Raw genomic sequence first — 16,574 nt, 5'->3', positions numbered from 1 at the left:
TTTATTATTTTAATGGTAATGATATTTTTTTTAAAAAAACTATTTAGTCAAATAATCAAGTAAAGTCAGAAAAGATTTTTTTTAAAAAATTCCGTTGTAGTCTAGTTGGTTAGGATACTCGGCTCTCACCCGAGAGACCCGGGTTCAAGTCCCGGCAACGGAAATTCCTTTTTTTTTTTTTTTTAATGTAATGATATCCTTTTTTATTATTTTAATGGTAATGATATTTTTTTTAAAAAAACTATTTAGTCAAATAATCAAGTAAAGTCAGAAAAGAATTTCTTTTTTAATGTAATGATATCCTTTTCTATTATTTTAATGGTAATGATATTTTTTTAAAAAAACTATTTAGTCAAATAATCAAGTAAAGTCAGAAAAGAAAATTAAAAAAATTGGGTAAGATCCACCGAAGTGGGTAGCCTTAACCGGATGTGTCTGATAACAGGTAAAGCCCGAAGGCTGTTCCCGTCCCTGTCGGGGGAGATGCCAACCATCTCTCCTTTCTACGAACACAACATATGTGAAATTATGTATTGTATATAAACACATATAACATATACAAACATTCGATGTGGGACTACTGTTAAGGGATAACATAAGAAAAAAGTTGCATTTAAAAGAGTTTTGATAGTCATGCATAGTCTAATTAACTCCTCTACTCACAAAGGTAGGGAGAAAAGGTCTGCGTACACCTCACCCTCCCAGACCCTACGTGTGGACTATACTGGATATGTTGTTGTTGTAGTCAAAATAGTGTCTAGTAAGTCGCGCAAAGACAAATTCATAAAAAACAAACATGAATAAAAACAATAAAGTTATACAACAAAAAGAGAATTAAATGAATCTTTCTTTTCTGATACAAGATTTTATTGAACAATAACCACAACACTCATCACACAGAATTTCACAGCAATAAGGAATGTCAAAACATGCATCTTTCTATATAATTTCGATATAGAAAATGCCATGACTTGATCACAAGGAAAAAAAATCAGTTTTTTCGACCAAAATAAAGAAGCTTTCTGAATCCTTTAGTAACTTTTAGTGAGCTTTCATCAGTTGTCCATTTCCTTCTTCCTTGATTCGTCTCGAGGTTCATTTCATTATTTGGAGGTGGGGTGGAAACTTCATTAGAGAATATCTCTTGGCATACCGGAGTGTCCAAATGCACGTTCGATACAGAGGAAGTCAGAGGGCTTATAACTCCAATAGCATTATCAACTGCTTCTGAGGTTTCAACTTCAGACAGTGAAAACTTTACAGCCTCGGTAGGACTTTGTTTCTTGTCATCTATTGAATGTTCAGCAGTAAGCATAGGTGTATCTATCTTCTTCTCGATTAATGATATGCTACGTACCTCCTCCATGTTCTTAGCATCAATGACTTCATTAGATACCTGTGGACTTAGTTCTGCTCCACGTTCGTTTAACATTGAGTTTATGTCAGTGTTGCTATCTTTTTCCTTCTGAGGAGGATCAGATGAAGAATGACCTTTAGTATCCGAAGGCTTGGACTTACGGGGACCTTGCTTATTACTCTCTTTTCCAGCTGATTTCTTTGTTGGAGCAATCACTTTGTTCTCCTTTTGACTTGCTTTCTTGCTTGGAGTGGTTTTTGACTCGGTGGATCGATCCTTAGCTGTTCTTGTAGAGGCGAGACGTTCTATAGTGGAGCTCTTAAAAACTGTTTTTTGTAATCTATTGGTTGCCTCAGTTGGAGCCTCAGGTTTTGGTTTCTCAATTTTTGAAGATGTGGCTGACTCTTTTGGATTCTTCCTTGATGTTGTTTTGGTTAAACCAGTGGCACCACTTCTTTCTGCGATTCTCTTTTGACGTTGCAATAATGATTGTTCCAATTTCTTTCGACTCTCCTCGTCCTGCCAGTAACATTAAGAGAGAATTAAATTATCATAATAATAACAGTTATAGATGAAAAGAACAGGAAAATATCCATACCTTGTCAGCTTTGCTCTTCTGAAATGTGGAAGGTGATTTCTTGATTCTCGATGATGTATCAGATTTAGTCCTTCCAAGAGATCCGGTTACTGAAGGTTTAGATTTTGGTTCTTTGGTAACTGCCTTTCGTCCAAGGTCCTTACCGATCCTTTTGTTGGCTCCTTCGCCTTTTGTTTGAAGCTTTGTATCAGCAGAAGCAGGTCTGACATCAGTGTGACTCTTGAAAGTTTCAGACAGGAAGACATCATTTTCGTCATACATTTCAGTATCCCGAGAGGCTGAAACTTGCTCAGCAGCTGAAATTCTTCCAAGAACCATGAAAAGATCGTTTGGTTCACATGCATCAGAAGGATCAAGCTTATCTTCCGCGTGATTAGGCATGTTGTGCTTAACTTGTTCAGCTCCGACGATGTCTGAAACCATGAAAATGTCAGTCTGTTGGTGATAATCAGACACACTATCAACTGAATGGGCTCGAACCACAATGGAATCATCAAATTGAACGCCTTTCTTATCTTTCCCCATTTGCAAATGATCATCATGAGAGGCTGAAGCATAATCTCCAACAAAGATACTTTGATCTGAGCTTTTTCCTTGATATGTTGATTTATTTAGTAGATTGCCAGCTAACCAATCCTCTTCTTTTTGGCTCTTAAGGACAACTCGTTCAGTGCCAATGTTCGACGAGATAGACTGAGCATAGCCCTTTGGTTCCTGAGTTCTATGCGAAAATAACAACTCTTCATCTGTGCTCTCTCTTATAATAACTGGTCCACGCCTCTTCTCTTCCCACATGTTTTGTCGTGGGATTTCATCTCCCTGTCCCATGTTTCTCTCATTTATAATAAGAGGATCAGATGAAGGAGTCATTTTCTTTGTCATCAAGTACTCTTCCTGGACACCTTTTGGCCCCGTGTCATCGGTTCTTGAATCTGCATCTTGCATAAGAATGTTCTGGAAGATATCCCAATTCTTACCAATGTTGGTTACTTCATCCTTAGAGACACCATTTGATATACTCCCACTGTTGTTTCTCTTCTTTCCATCTCGTTTCTTCTTGTTGCGAGACGTTGAGTTATGGTGCCTCTCCCATGATCCAACTGCTTCCTCTACCTGCTTTCTGAGGGAACCTGCATCAGTGGATCCATCCTCATCAGACGAACTATCCTCGGTGCTGCTATGAACACTTTGTTCATTTCTCTTCGAGGCTATGTAGTTTATGTTGCGTATAACAACTTTTCTTGATGATTTTTTCCCATGCTGCATTTTCTTATCCTCCTCATAATCATCAGAGTCACCGTTAGAACTTGAATTGTTGCTTTCATTTCTATCCCCGTTTGAATATTTCTTCTTGTTCTTGGAAGGTGGTTTATTCTTCCAATTATAATCTGATTCAGGACCGGGACCTCGACTAGAATCTTCCGGATTTGCAGGCCATGGCATTCCAGGATAGTAAGTAGGATTGCCCGAAAACATGTACCCTGGATATGGTGGAATTTGTTGAAATGCAGGATTTTGATAGTTTTGCATGTAAGGTGGCATATTGTTTGGCCACATTGGTTGTGATTTCCCTTCTGTTGAGTGAACTTTGATAGGTGGTGGTAAACCATTTTCTGCAGAATGTAATGAAGTAATGTCATATTCATGATAAACGCGATTGACAAATATCGTCATGTGAGCTCTATACTACGAAGTTTAATTCAAGCGAAAAAAGCAAGAGGATTGTCATATGTACCTTGACTAGTATCCAAACTTCCATGACTTAAGGTATCATCATTCTGTTTTCTGATGGAAAGGCCAATACTTTGATTGTCTTGAGTAACATCAGCAGAAAGCGTGATTCCAGACCTCCCAAAATACGAAAACTCAGAAGGAGAGTAGGCTTGAAGAGCAGCAACTTCATCCATCCACATTCCATCATCTCTCTTTTTGTTGCATAGCTCCATAAACTTAATGCATGCTTCTCTGGATGAAAGCAAAGTATAATTTCAATAGGTATTCACAATAGTATCATCTACCATCTTAATAAGTACGATAAACAAAGAGATTTACACGTTGCAGCAAAACGAGTAACTAGCTAGCAATCTACCTCATTGCTTCATTTGGTTCAAACACAAAATTAGGTTCCTTAGTCTCTACCTAGATGTCACAAATGGCTTCATCTAAGTCCTACGTACCTTAAACGTAGAGCACCAAAAGCATTGGAAAAAGATATGAGATCATCCAAATTATCCATATCAAAGCCAGATACCAAAGCACGAGCATATGCCATTGCTTGCTCTTTCCTTAAAACTGCTTTTCTGCTTTCTAGAACGCGTTGAAGACGCACTCTATCCATAACAACGAGCATTTAGTCCTATAAGTTAAAACCCCATTTAAGTCACAAGTAATGATATGAGAAACACAAGAACTCACTTGGGATTTTCTTCTTTTGCAGCATCACCAACACCATTAGATTCACCATTGGACTTCAGTATCGAATTGTCAGTTGTTAATACGTAGGAAATTCAAGTAAAAACGCGATACAACATAGTTTTATTTACTCTACAAATCGATATACCTTTGAAAAACCAGGAGAGAATTTGGAATCTCCATCAAAAGCTGATGCATTTCCTGCTAATATCAAGAGTCAATGAGAAGAAAACTTTGAAATGAAATTCAATGAATCAACTAATATATATAAGAAACAAGGACTTTTAAACCTGGAAGATGTCTCAGATAGTCACTCAACTAATAGTTATTATGTCAGAAAGTCATATTTCTTCTTGATTCCAATTTTTCTTCAACAATGAAACTTACTTTACGAGATAATAACTATCAATATACAAACACATTGATGAATGAATATACCTTCAACATTGATACTACCATTAGCTTGTTCACTCTCAATCTGCATAATATCTCTTTCTATGCTTACAAATCGTTCGAGAATTTCAGGAGTACTAACAAATTTCACAAACCTGACAACGTAACAACAAAAAAAACTACCACATTAAACATCGAAAATCAGTCTAACGAACTGCATTTCATCAATTTCAAGCATGATTACCTCTGTAAAGTTGCTTTAGTGAACCAAGAAACATTAGTAATCGAAGGTCGGAGAGTAATTGAATATCCTCCTTTAGAAATCTGATCTTTAGCGGATTTGAGATGAATGAGAAATGGTTCAAGCAAACCAGAAGCTAATTTCTCCGAATTTTCACCAGCAAAGATTACAAGATCGCATCTATGTAAAATTCAAATCAAATTTAAACAACATGAATATGCGATCCAAAATAATGGTTCTAACAATAATTGAGCATCGAGCCAATAGTCTTATTAAAATGTACCTTGTTCGTGTTGGAGTAAGCTGAAACAGAGCATAATCCAAACGAGTCCTCGAATCCATTATAATGATTTTGCACTAATGAAACAAGAATTTTCACTCTTTTTCAACAGTAAATTAGTGTTTGTTGAAGAAAATTGAAATATATAGAGACTGAGTTACTAAAACAGAGCATATTTTAAATGGGTCCTGGAATTCCATATAATAATACAGTAATTTTTAGATATTTCAATGAACAATTTTAGTAAATTAAGAAAGAAGAAGAATTTCATTCATTTCAAAAGTAAAAAAAAAATACTAGTTTTTCTTGAAGAAACTGAAAAAAATGGAGTGAATTAGCAAATAGAGAGGAATTTGTTTATTTAAAAAATGGGGCCCCTAATTTCAATGCCGACAATTCATAAAATTTTAGGTTAATGAATTTATGTAAAAATATCTTATAGTATACTAGAATATGGTATTTGAGAGTTTCATATAATATAATCAGAGGCAAAGCCATAATTTTTAGATTGTTCATTGACTTCTTGATCTCAATATTGGTGTTAAAAAGTCAATATTACGGATATTATCATTTTTTAACATAACTATCCGCCTCAGAACAATTCTGAATCAAATTATTAACTGATGACATTTTTTATCCTTTTTATATATTATTTACACATATCAAACAATTTTTTTAACACAAATATCGATTTTGAGTCAAAATTACTGAATTTTATCGGACGTGGAATATGATGATGGGGCATGGGGTGGGTGAGGGGTCGTTTCAAAAGTTTATAATTCTTGTAGTTGAAGACAGCAACAATGGCGGGCTCCTCTTCCTCCTCATCTTTTTGTAATTCAAGTTTTGTCTGATTTTTTTTCTTTGCTTTACTGTTACTCTCAAAGTGTAATAATAAAACTCACGAGGGTGAAGTCCCACTATTCCTGCTGTGTAACCGAATTTACCAGACTTTTATTATGACTAGGTTCGAGTTCTGAAAATGAAAAAGTTATGATACGAAATATTTATCTTTTTAATAATCCTTAATTGGGTTAAATTCGAATGAGTCAAGTTAAATTTTTTTAATACGGAATGATTATATACCAAAAAAAAAAATCAACTTATTTAGGGAAATATTCCAAGTAAACCAAAATATTCTATTAATAATGGCATTACTACTTTTTTTCTTTTTCTCTACCTATAAACGTACACTATAATAAACTGTAATTCAAAGTGTAATATTCAAATAAATAAGTCTTATTTTGAAGAAATTGAATATTCAAATCTCCAAAATTTGACTGAAAAGGTCAAAAGAGTAAACTTTATACTTTATTAATGGTGTAATTTGTTAGTTTTTTTTTGTGTGGGATGAATTCATAAATAAATAAAAAGGAGAAGATATAATTATAAAAAAAAAACTTTGATATGATCAACCAATGGCGTAATACATAGATCGAAGGATGATCCGCTGAATAATTTTCTCTGAAAAGATAAATTGTGTATACAAAAATAGTACAATATATATAAGTCAAATAATTTTTTTTATATTTATATAAATATATACTACAAAAAGAGATAAAGCATGAAATTTATGGAAGCAACATCACACCTTTTTATAAAAAATTGAAAAGATGGAACAACACAAATATCATATCATGAAGGTGGATTAAGAAAAAAAGAGAGAGTTTGAAATAGAAAAGAACCTACCCCTTTAATTAATTAGCTGGATTAATTAGGACAGCCTTCTTAATGATGATATTGACCTAATGTCTTTCTAATTGAATCAAATTTTCAACATTGCTTGATTGTTTTAATTTTTTTAACCCAAAATTGATTTTGATTTGCAAACAACCACCACTTGCACTAATTTCTAAGATAATTTTTTTTTATCATTTGCCCTTGCATCTCAACTAAATATTATGAATTAGAAATATGCAAGTAAGAATTCATGACTTATAGGTGAATGATGTATGGGAGATGATATAACAACAATAACATATTTAGTGAAATTTAAGGATCGAAGGGTGGGGTGTCAGCAGTCTTACTTCTGTCTTAATAGGTGAATTTTATTTCTATTTGTGTGATATGATAAATAGACGGTTAGTAGACGAATAGTTGAGGCACACTCAAACTTACTAGACCACCAATATTAATGTTGAAAAAATAAGTTAGAAACATATATATGCAGATTCATACATACATGTATTTTCTTCTTCAAAAATACTACATTCGAATGAATAGATACCTAATAGCTATTGCGTTCGAAAAATCTCATATCTAAAATTTCTAACAAAAATGATTCTATACTCTGCCATAAGATTTGTTGATCAAGACTTATAATAATCTTGTAATTTACATTTACCAACATTAAAAGGCAAGACAAAAGGGACTTCATGTGATTAAAACGTTACGCCCTATATACATGCTCTGGATCTGTTACAATATTTATTAATTTTGTAGTGCATATTTTAATCTATTTATCTTTAGATGAATTAATATTACATTATCTTAATATGTGTTTGTTTAATTTGTTGCTATCGTAAATCAGTTAGCAAGTTACTATTACTAATTTGATGCAATTTTAAGTAACCATATTCTATTACCTGCTTGGAATATCATATGACAATTAGTTTCATATTCTGGATAACAATGATCTAATCATCATCATTATCACTTCTCCAAACAGCCTAATAAAATAAGTGGAATGCAAATAACAAAATAAAATTATTGGTGCATTTTTTTCCCCACCATTGGTAATATTTAGAAGTTTCACAATTTGTTAAATTAGTCAAATTAAAGTCTCCATATAATTTTTTAAAGGATCAATATTATTTTGATATTCTTTCGAGGGTTTATTAGAAATAATTTGTTTTTATCTTTATAAGACAGGGTTAAAGTTGAGCACACACGATCCTCTCTATACCCCACTCGTAGAATTACTTTGAATATGTTGGTGTTGTATTATTTTGATATTATTATATATCTACCACTATCAATACTAATTAGTACTAGTAATAACTGATAACTACTACTAGTTAGGTTCTGAGTTATATTTCAATTATACAAATATAATTTTTTGAAATTAAATTGTATGTTAGGTTGCCAATTCACATCATAGCACTGTGGATCAACAGTAGTAATATTATCAACAGTAGGTGGTACTACTCTACCAGATAATGTTGCACGAGTTTAAATGTGATGATTTTTTATAATAATTTTAAACTATAGATTATATCAGTTCAACTATATATAGCTAAAAAACAATTCAACCAAACATGCCAATACTTCTTAAGTTAAAAGTTAAATATAATTGGGAAATTACCAACTCCAAACAAAATATACTTGGAAAATTAGCAAACAATAAGACCAACAGTTTTGACATCATAATAACTATTGTGATATCATACTATTACACCTTGAATTAGGGAAGTAGCCGTTACGCGTGAATTGTGGTAGGATGATTAAAATTCTTTCACTATATTAAAGATTTTGAATTCGATCCTCTAAAACTGGGGAAAAAAAAGTCCTATTGAACTGTTGCCCTAGAAATAAAACAAAAGAGAACATATGTGGCTGCTGGGATTCGAGCCCAGGTCTCCACGGCCACAACGTGGAATTCTTACCACTAAACTACAGCCACTTGATGTTTACGCTTTTCTTAAACATTTAATATAAAACGTATAAAATTTATATTTCAAACTTTAATTCTTTAAAGATTTAAGTTAAACACGAACTTTATTAGTGTAATCTAAAACATAGAGAAAACTTAGAATGGGATAAATTGTAGTAACAAATACTCCATAGTCCTTATAGTAACATATGTTAGTTGATAAATTTGACCACTTATCTTTACCAGTTATATATTTATCTCGTTGGTTTTCTATTCAATGTTTGATAAACGTAGTATATAGTTTTACTAAATTTGGATTTTTGTCAAAAATTCCTATATTGGAGGGTAAAACGCTCCCTAACAAAAAGGACAATGTACCGGCCTTCCTTAGGGGAACTCAAACTCGTGAGTCGAGAGCTCAAAGTAACAATGAAAGAGTACTACCACTCCATCATTCCACTCCCTTATTGGTTACCGATTATATCTTGAAGGTATAGCTTCTCTATAAGCTAGTGGTTAATATTGTCATCAGAAAGGATCGTTAATAAGTACAATAATATATTCAATATAATTCTATAAGTAAGGTATGAAAAGAGTGAATTGTACAAAAAATTTACCTTTACTTTTGTGAGATACGTAGAGAGACTATAAAAGATCTTTAATAAGTAATTATTTATATATTAATTTCCCAAATCTAAGTATAAAAATATTAAACACATGCATTGTCCAATATATATTATTATCCCATCTACTGAGGCATAAGTCCCAAAAAAATTTATCACCCCATGGGCGTTAAGAGCTTTAATCACATTAAAATTAGTCTCAAGACAGGCCTCTAGTAAGAATTGACTTTCCATAAATAATGCAAAATGAACTAAAACAAAACGTGTATTTCACTATTTTGACTATTACCTAATGCATTATTAATCATCAATACATACACATATGTATATATTATGTGTATATTACATAAATTCGTCGTATTTAAAATTAGTTATTTCATAGAATACATGCAAATTAGTTTACCAAAATATTTGTATTTCAAAAATTACAGCTAAATTTGGAACTAATTAACTTTGTGGTAATGGTATATATGGTCAATAATTAATTTGTGGTGATATTAATTAACATCAATTCAAATTATTCATATTGATTTAACTTTGTTTTTTAGTTTCCTTACGGAATGCGAATTGAAGCTCCGACTAAATTCGGATTATGCACTATGTAATGTAGGATTCATTCGGGGTGACACTCCCAACAAAATTTTCTTCTACTTAAACTCACGACCTCTAATTAAGAATGAACTAATTATATTTCACCACTGTACCATGACCCACGTTATTTATATTGTTTAAACATTATAGTCTTAAGAGTCTACCAAACGTTTTTGAAGGTTCCAAAGAACTTCCTTGTATTTGGAAAAAAAAAAAAACAAGACAAGGAATTAAGAAGTGAGAAGAGGTCAAAATAATCCAACTTATCAAATTCCTTTATCTTTTATTGTCACCTGTCAAATCACACGGTTATACCCTGAGTAAACTTCAATCTTCTTCAATATTCCTTCCTTAGAAATTCTCCTTTCACTTTCAAAAAAATACATCACAATTTTTTTCTATTCGATCATCGATACTCGCAATTTTGATAAAACGAACTTTTGATAAAACGAACTAGACTTTTGACTAATAAAAGCGAAAACTTATTAATTCTATCATAATTTATAAGGGTTATTTTATTTATGGACAAAGTTATTTCAAAATTATAATCATGAAATTCTGTAACTAATTTATCTCATCTCTTAGGTGGGATAAAATAACACCAACTTTGAGGTATAAATTTTATAATTATAAGATGTCATATTTTTACCTTGTCTCATGTACAAAACGACCCCTTATATGAAGTTCAAGTTCAATTCTTAGTCAACATTTCCTTCCTTAAAATTTCTCCTTTCACTATCAAGAATCTACAGTATTTTATTTCCACCTTATATCATGTATTCATTTTTATAGCTCTAATTAATTCAGATTTGTATGGCTAATTAAGAACCACTAAAAAGGAAAATACTCTAGCAAATTTTTTATTCTAGAATAACTTTTATTCGAAACATCTAATTAAAAATACAAGAACATATTCATCCCATCGCAATCTTTCGTAATATAAAAAACTACAAGCACTCATATATTATTATTAAGTACTAGTAAACTCCAAACATATTCCATGTTCACATGTATAACTTTCTCTAAACGAAAAAAAGAAGAAAAAACAACCCATTTGTCGAAATACAACCACCTATATAAATACCACAAGGAAACACAAATTTAGCAAAACAACATTCCAATATTCAAAAAAATTCGAAAAAAATGCAACGTTCATCACTAGTTTCCAACTTATTACAACGCCAATTAGTCCATCAAAGGCAAAGGATTAGCAAAAACCAAATGATTAACAAAGTGATTAGATCACAATTACCATGTGATGTTTTCATTAATCACAGAGGTAATGACACAAAGAGAACAATAGCTTCATTATTATATGATCATTTGACACGTTTAAGGATTAATTCATTTTTAGACAACAAAAACATGAAGCCAGGTGACAAATTATTTGAGAAAATTGATAGTGCAATTGATGAATGCAAAATTGGTGTTGCTGTTTTTTCACCACGTTATTGTGATTCATATTTTTGTTTACATGAATTGGCTCTATTTGTCGAATCAAAAAAGAAATTGATTCCTATTTTTTGCGATGTGAAACCCTCTGAGCTTCGTGTTGGTAAGAGTAATAATATTCAACTTGAACCAAAAGAAATCGAGAGGTTTAATTTGGCACTTGAAGAGGCAAAACACACCGTTGGACTTGATTTCGACTCTAATAAAGGGTACGTATTGTCTTTAATATGTTATAGTAAGTTACTTACTTTACATTTTAGATTATTCTATTTTACTTATTATTTATTTACCTTTTAAATGAACCTAGCTTTAGTACAAAGTACGAGCATTTAAATATATGTATAATATTTCGTATTAAATGATACATTGTTTATTTCCAATTACTTGCATTGAATTCAACAATATGGCTTATAAAATGTTTGGTTGTTTTTTTTCGTTAACAACATAAATAATACATACATAAGTTATACATAAATCTATTTACATTATTTTATAAATTGAATCATAGAAGATAAAATAAGAATACAATAATTAGTAATAGGTAGATTAAAATGCATAAGTTAAAATGCTCATTTTTAATTATCTTGCTTGTGGATTTATCGACTTAATTAATTACAAAGTGTAATTAACTATAGTTTCTTTCGTTAATTTTCGACAATTTAATGTTGTTTGTAGGAACTGGTCTGATGTGGTGACAAAAGCAGCTGATGTTGTCATTGAGAGTTTGATTGAAATTGAAGAAGCTCAGATAATCAGAAATCCCATAAAATTAATTATACCATAACCATACAATATCAATTTTATTTTTATTTTTTTAAAAAGGAGAGCTAATTAACATGAATTTATTGTTTTGAATAAGTTATCAGTTTTTGTATGGTTTTACTAAAATATTTTAGTGAACTATTCATGTTGTTCTTTGCAGTATATAATTAACAAGCAGATTTTTTTTTTATTGTTGTAACATGTACAAAGTTCATCCAATAAAATTTATTCAATGTTTTCTTAATTTATATATGTCCTTTAACTTCTTCTGTTTTTCAAATTGTTGTAGCATGTTCAACATTTTTCTTATGTTTAAGGAGAAAAATTGGATTCATACCGAACACACCCTAAAGTCTGTAAGTAGATTATGAAAATCAAATCCCGAATTAATTTTTTTTTTGTAAAATCCACAAATAGAAAGTAATTTTTTTTTTTTGCGTATGTTATTTAAGAGATGCATGTATAAACAATTATTTTTGTAAATATAACTAAATACATTACATACGTATTTTCTAAATACCATATATATTTATTCATTCAAAATTTAATATTAACATGCACAATTCTTCAAAAATTAAATGTAAAATAATTCTAAATAAACCGAAAATTTAACATATATTGACAAAAAATAAAATAAAAAAATTAAACTCCTTATATTGATTTCTTTGCTTGTATATTTATTGGTGAGAAAATTGTGATACCAATGGGCCGAAAGTTTTGGGCTTCGATCCAACGTAAGTGGATCAACATAATAAAGCCCAAATTTAATTGTGTAACCAAAATTCCAATCAAGATTATCCATTAAGCTCCATATGAAATAACCACGCACATCAGCACCATTCCTGTTCCATCATAAATTCATAATTACATGAATCGTGGTCGTTGCAAATTCATTTTCGCTATAAATAGACTGATATATAAATCTCCTAACTAATATTTATCGATAGAAATACCTGATTGATCGAGCCAAAGATGCCAGGTATGCTTTGTGAAATTTAATTCGATTAATATCTTTGTCCAAGTCATATCCCCCTTCTTGATTATCATTTGAACCATACCCTGAATATAAAAATTTTATTACATACTTTTAATTACGTAAATATCCATGATAATGTGTGAAAAATTCTACAATTTAAGGAGATTAACATTTACCATTTTCAGTCACAAATATAGGCATGTTATTGTATCTCTTCTTAATATAATCAATAATATCCTCCATGCCTTGTGGAACCACATACAATCCAGGCATTCCCATCTGAAAAAAAAACAATTTAATTTATTACTATCATATATCACCATATTATAAATAAAAAGATAGTAATTCGGTACATCAATATTCCACATATATAAGTTACACGTGATTTAAAAAAGAATTGCACCAAAAAATGTGTTATATAGATAGTCCACGTCCATGCACATGACACAACTCACAAGCATTAATGATTGATTATCTAATAATAAAGTCGAGCCCACCAATAGCCACAAGAAGGAAGTAATGCCTAAATTACCCTAGAGTTAGATATTGGAAGGGGGTTCATCTGTCGTCAAAAATTTACACTGTAAAGTCAAACTATATAGCAGACATAATTACTGCTTATTCAAGTTTGATTATTAATTTGATAATTAATTTATTATAATGATGAAAATGATTTTGGTATCAAATCAAAATATACTTCTTATCATCTCATAAAAAAGGGAATATTACGATTCAACGACCCTATAAATCATACGAAGACAACAATATTGTTAATATGAATAATATCTTACCAGATCTCCTATGAATTCACCATCTTTATTCTGTCCAGAAGTGAGCAAAAATCCTAAGATTGCATGATTTTCACCATGGCTACACGTAGGATTATTTTCATGCATGCACGTACAATTTGAATGAAGACAATCCTTGACAAACAACGTTGAATAATGATTAATTCCTTTAAAATCCATGCTGTTTTTTATAAGTAATTTTTCTTCATAGCTAAATCTTGGTAATTTCCTCCCATGATAATGTCGTATTTCTATCGGATCAAGAAGCCTGTTCATTTAAAAAAATATCGTATAATTATTAGGACGACAAAATCAGCTCATAAAAATATTATCTGCCTAGTTTATCCAAGTTTGGTAGGTCATTAACCCGTTCAATTCAGTAATTCAATTCATTTTAAGTGTTTGATATGTTATTTATATATAGTCATAAAAAGTACTTGAAAGAATCATAGGAATACAAACAAAGAAATTAAAACATCGTAAGAGTTAGACGGATGAACCACTTTTAGCTCATTTTAATTTAAGTAATTTTTTACCCGTTCATTTATTTACTCAACTCATATTGATCTGTCTAAATTCAATTCAATACATCTATTGACACCCTTAATTATTATTATTATTATTTATTATTTTTTTTTTTTTATTATTATTATTACATGTAATGGAGTTGATGTTTAGCAAAAATATTTTATCTACATTCAGTGTTTGCTGTTTTATTTGAAAAGATATTTTGGACTTGTTTAAGAGTCGCCACTTAATTTTTTAAGAAAAAATTAAGAAAACTGATTTTCAATAGATTAAAACAGGGAATCAATTGAAAATACTTAAGGGGGTTCGGGGTTCTTATTAATATTCTAGGAAGGTTTTTAAGGCACCTAGAATATCCGCTAATGCGGTTATCCGACGATTAATTTACTCGGCTAAAATGATTTAACTTTAACTTAAATTGCAAAATTGAGTTATTTTGTAATTAGAACTATTTTAAAGGGAAAAAGGGGAAATATTTAAATATTATCCAAGTGAACTATCTTATAAAATTATTTCTTTAAGTCTTTGTTAAAAGACGACTGATTTAGTTAAATTGTTAAATCGAAATGGGTGTCTTTCGGGGATTTGAATTTTTCGACCTTAAGATTAGCGAAAATATTAACAAGCAAGCAAACATAATAAAATAAAGAGGGAAAGAGAGTTAGGCCCAAATCTGGTTTCTGGCCGCCTGGACCAGTATTTGGGCCCATTTTCGTGAAGGCCCCATTTGAGTCATTTGTACCTGTCCTAAACTAACAAGATGATAATTAAAATAAAAGGGGCTTAGGCCCAATAACAAAATACAAAAACTGAATATGGGGGCCATTAGGCCATTTTCCCACTTTCGTATACACTAGATATATACTAGTGTATACGGTCTCATAAATCTGCTCCGAACATCTGTACGCCGAACTCATGGATTTATTCTTCGGCTCCACTCGCCGACTGACTCGAAAGCAAGGATTTGAGCCTTTATGGCTCGACTCGAAATGCAAGGAAGAGAAGTTCGTCGTGGACTCAAAGGGGTTCATATAACAAAACAAGAAAGGCAAGAATTAGCATTTTTTGAATAGTAAAATAAATGAGACACAACTTAAACGAGACGCAACTCAATTAAAATGAAAGACCAACTAAGAAATCAAGACCCGAGAAATGTAACCAACCCAACTATTGAACCCAACATAACAAGTGGCTTTGAAAAACGGCAAACTAAATTAACTTAACAAAACGAGAATAAACAAACATGCTTGAATACTTGACAGTAGTATGAGCTATAAAATCTAGAGGATCGTGTAAAGGGGAAAAACAAAAACATATTAATGCACAGCCAATAAATCAAAATGTTGAAAGAGACATGCTGCATAATTAGCAAATAAATGCCTCTCATGCCAAAGTTTAACCAACTCTATTTAAAGAAATCTCATGATGTTGGATTGTCATGCTAACACAAAATAACAAAGGTTGCCGAAATAAAGGGGCAGACATAATCATTTTAGCAAAGAAAGAAAGATGACGTATCTCAAACAATTAAACAAAATCACATTGGCACTCAACCATACATATTAACAAGAAAAACACAAATGGGCATGATCATATATAACCTTTGTATAGAGTAGCATTGTTAGGCAGTGACATCAATTAAAGTAAACACCAAGTTAAAATTAGGATAGATATTTTCAGATTTTTAACAAAATAGGAGAGCTATTCCCTGGAAAGAATGCGAGTGACCTCAGTTGGATCGACACATCGCAGTAAAGAAATTACTAGTGACAACATAAACTAAGACCGAAAAGATATAAGCAACAACTCGACTAGATGAAAAGAGGGGCTAAGCCTAACTGCTAAGCAAATCCCAAACAACATTTAACAAATTGCCACAATAAGCGAAGGACCGAAGCTGACTGCCTAGACAATCATGCCGAGACAAGGAATTTCATGCTTTCAAACTATCAGAAATCTAAATACAAGGAGATTCATGGAC

At 31.3% G+C, this 16,574-nt stretch overlaps 3 protein-coding genes and 2 non-coding genes across 5 annotated transcripts; 2 read left to right on the top strand and 3 right to left on the bottom strand.

Annotated features, from left to right (window-relative positions):
- Positions 1–90: 90 nt before the first annotated feature.
- TRNAE-CUC (transfer RNA glutamic acid (anticodon CUC)) lies at positions 91–163 on the top strand. The gene has a single exon. It is a non-coding gene; the product is annotated as a tRNA-Glu (tRNA).
- Positions 164–815: 652 nt separating this feature from the next.
- Positions 816–5,553, bottom strand: LOC102605866 (uncharacterized). Its single transcript, XM_006348325.2, has 9 exons — positions 5,285–5,553; positions 5,005–5,181; positions 4,806–4,915; positions 4,516–4,568; positions 4,371–4,423; positions 4,133–4,285; positions 3,691–3,920; positions 1,956–3,568; positions 816–1,876 (listed from the first exon to the last, which is right to left on the bottom strand). Exons 1-9 carry the CDS (start codon positions 5,341–5,343, stop codon positions 992–994), a joined length of 3,333 nt encoding a protein of 1,110 aa, XP_006348387.1. The 5' UTR covers positions 5,344–5,553; the 3' UTR covers positions 816–991.
- A 3,278-nt stretch (positions 5,554–8,831) lies between these two features.
- On the bottom strand, positions 8,832–8,903 carry TRNAH-GUG (transfer RNA histidine(anticodon GUG)). The gene has a single exon. It is a non-coding gene; the product is annotated as a tRNA-His (tRNA).
- Positions 8,904–11,308: 2,405 nt separating this feature from the next.
- On the top strand, positions 11,309–12,323 carry LOC102605524 (disease resistance protein RLM3-like). Its single transcript, XM_006348324.1, has 2 exons — positions 11,309–11,748; positions 12,215–12,323. The coding sequence occupies exons 1-2, from the start codon at positions 11,309–11,311 to the stop codon at positions 12,321–12,323; spliced, it is 549 nt and encodes a 182-aa protein (XP_006348386.1).
- A 606-nt stretch (positions 12,324–12,929) lies between these two features.
- On the bottom strand, positions 12,930–14,305 carry LOC107060801 (beta-glucosidase 18-like; the record flags this gene model as incomplete). The annotated part of the gene is made up of 4 exons (XM_015309114.1): positions 14,069–14,305; positions 13,454–13,556; positions 13,255–13,360; positions 12,930–13,143 (listed from the first exon to the last, which is right to left on the bottom strand). Coding segments are annotated over exons 1-4 (600 nt in total), but the record flags the coding sequence as incomplete, so codon positions are not given.
- Between the last annotated feature and the right edge of the window lie 2,269 nt (positions 14,306–16,574).

Source organism: Solanum tuberosum, unplaced genomic scaffold (assembly GCF_000226075.1).
Source record: "Solanum tuberosum cultivar DM 1-3 516 R44 unplaced genomic scaffold, SolTub_3.0 scf00096, whole genome shotgun sequence".
NCBI lineage: Eukaryota > Viridiplantae > Streptophyta > Magnoliopsida > Solanales > Solanaceae > Solanum > Solanum tuberosum.
This window is presented reverse-complemented; position numbering and strand designations above follow the sequence as displayed.

Bases quoted from the DNA above. Each gene is read 5' to 3' on its own strand.
- LOC102605866 (XM_006348325.2), bottom strand. From the start codon at position 5,343: ATGGATTCGAGGACTCGTTTGGATTATGCTCTGTTTCAGCTTACTCCA. The intron at 4,916-5,004 runs GTAATCATGCTT...TTACGTTGTCAG, and splicing joins ACTAAAGCAACTTTACAGAG to GTTTGTGAAATTTGTTAGTA. The intron at 1,877-1,955 runs GTATGGATATTT...TGTTACTGGCAG, and splicing joins AGAAGAGCAAAGCTGACAAG to GACGAGGAGAGTCGAAAGAA.
- LOC102605524 (XM_006348324.1), top strand. From the start codon at position 11,309: ATGATTAACAAAGTGATTAGATCACAATTACCATGTGATGTTTTCATT. The intron at 11,749-12,214 runs GTACGTATTGTC...TGTTGTTTGTAG, and splicing joins GATTTCGACTCTAATAAAGG to GAACTGGTCTGATGTGGTGA.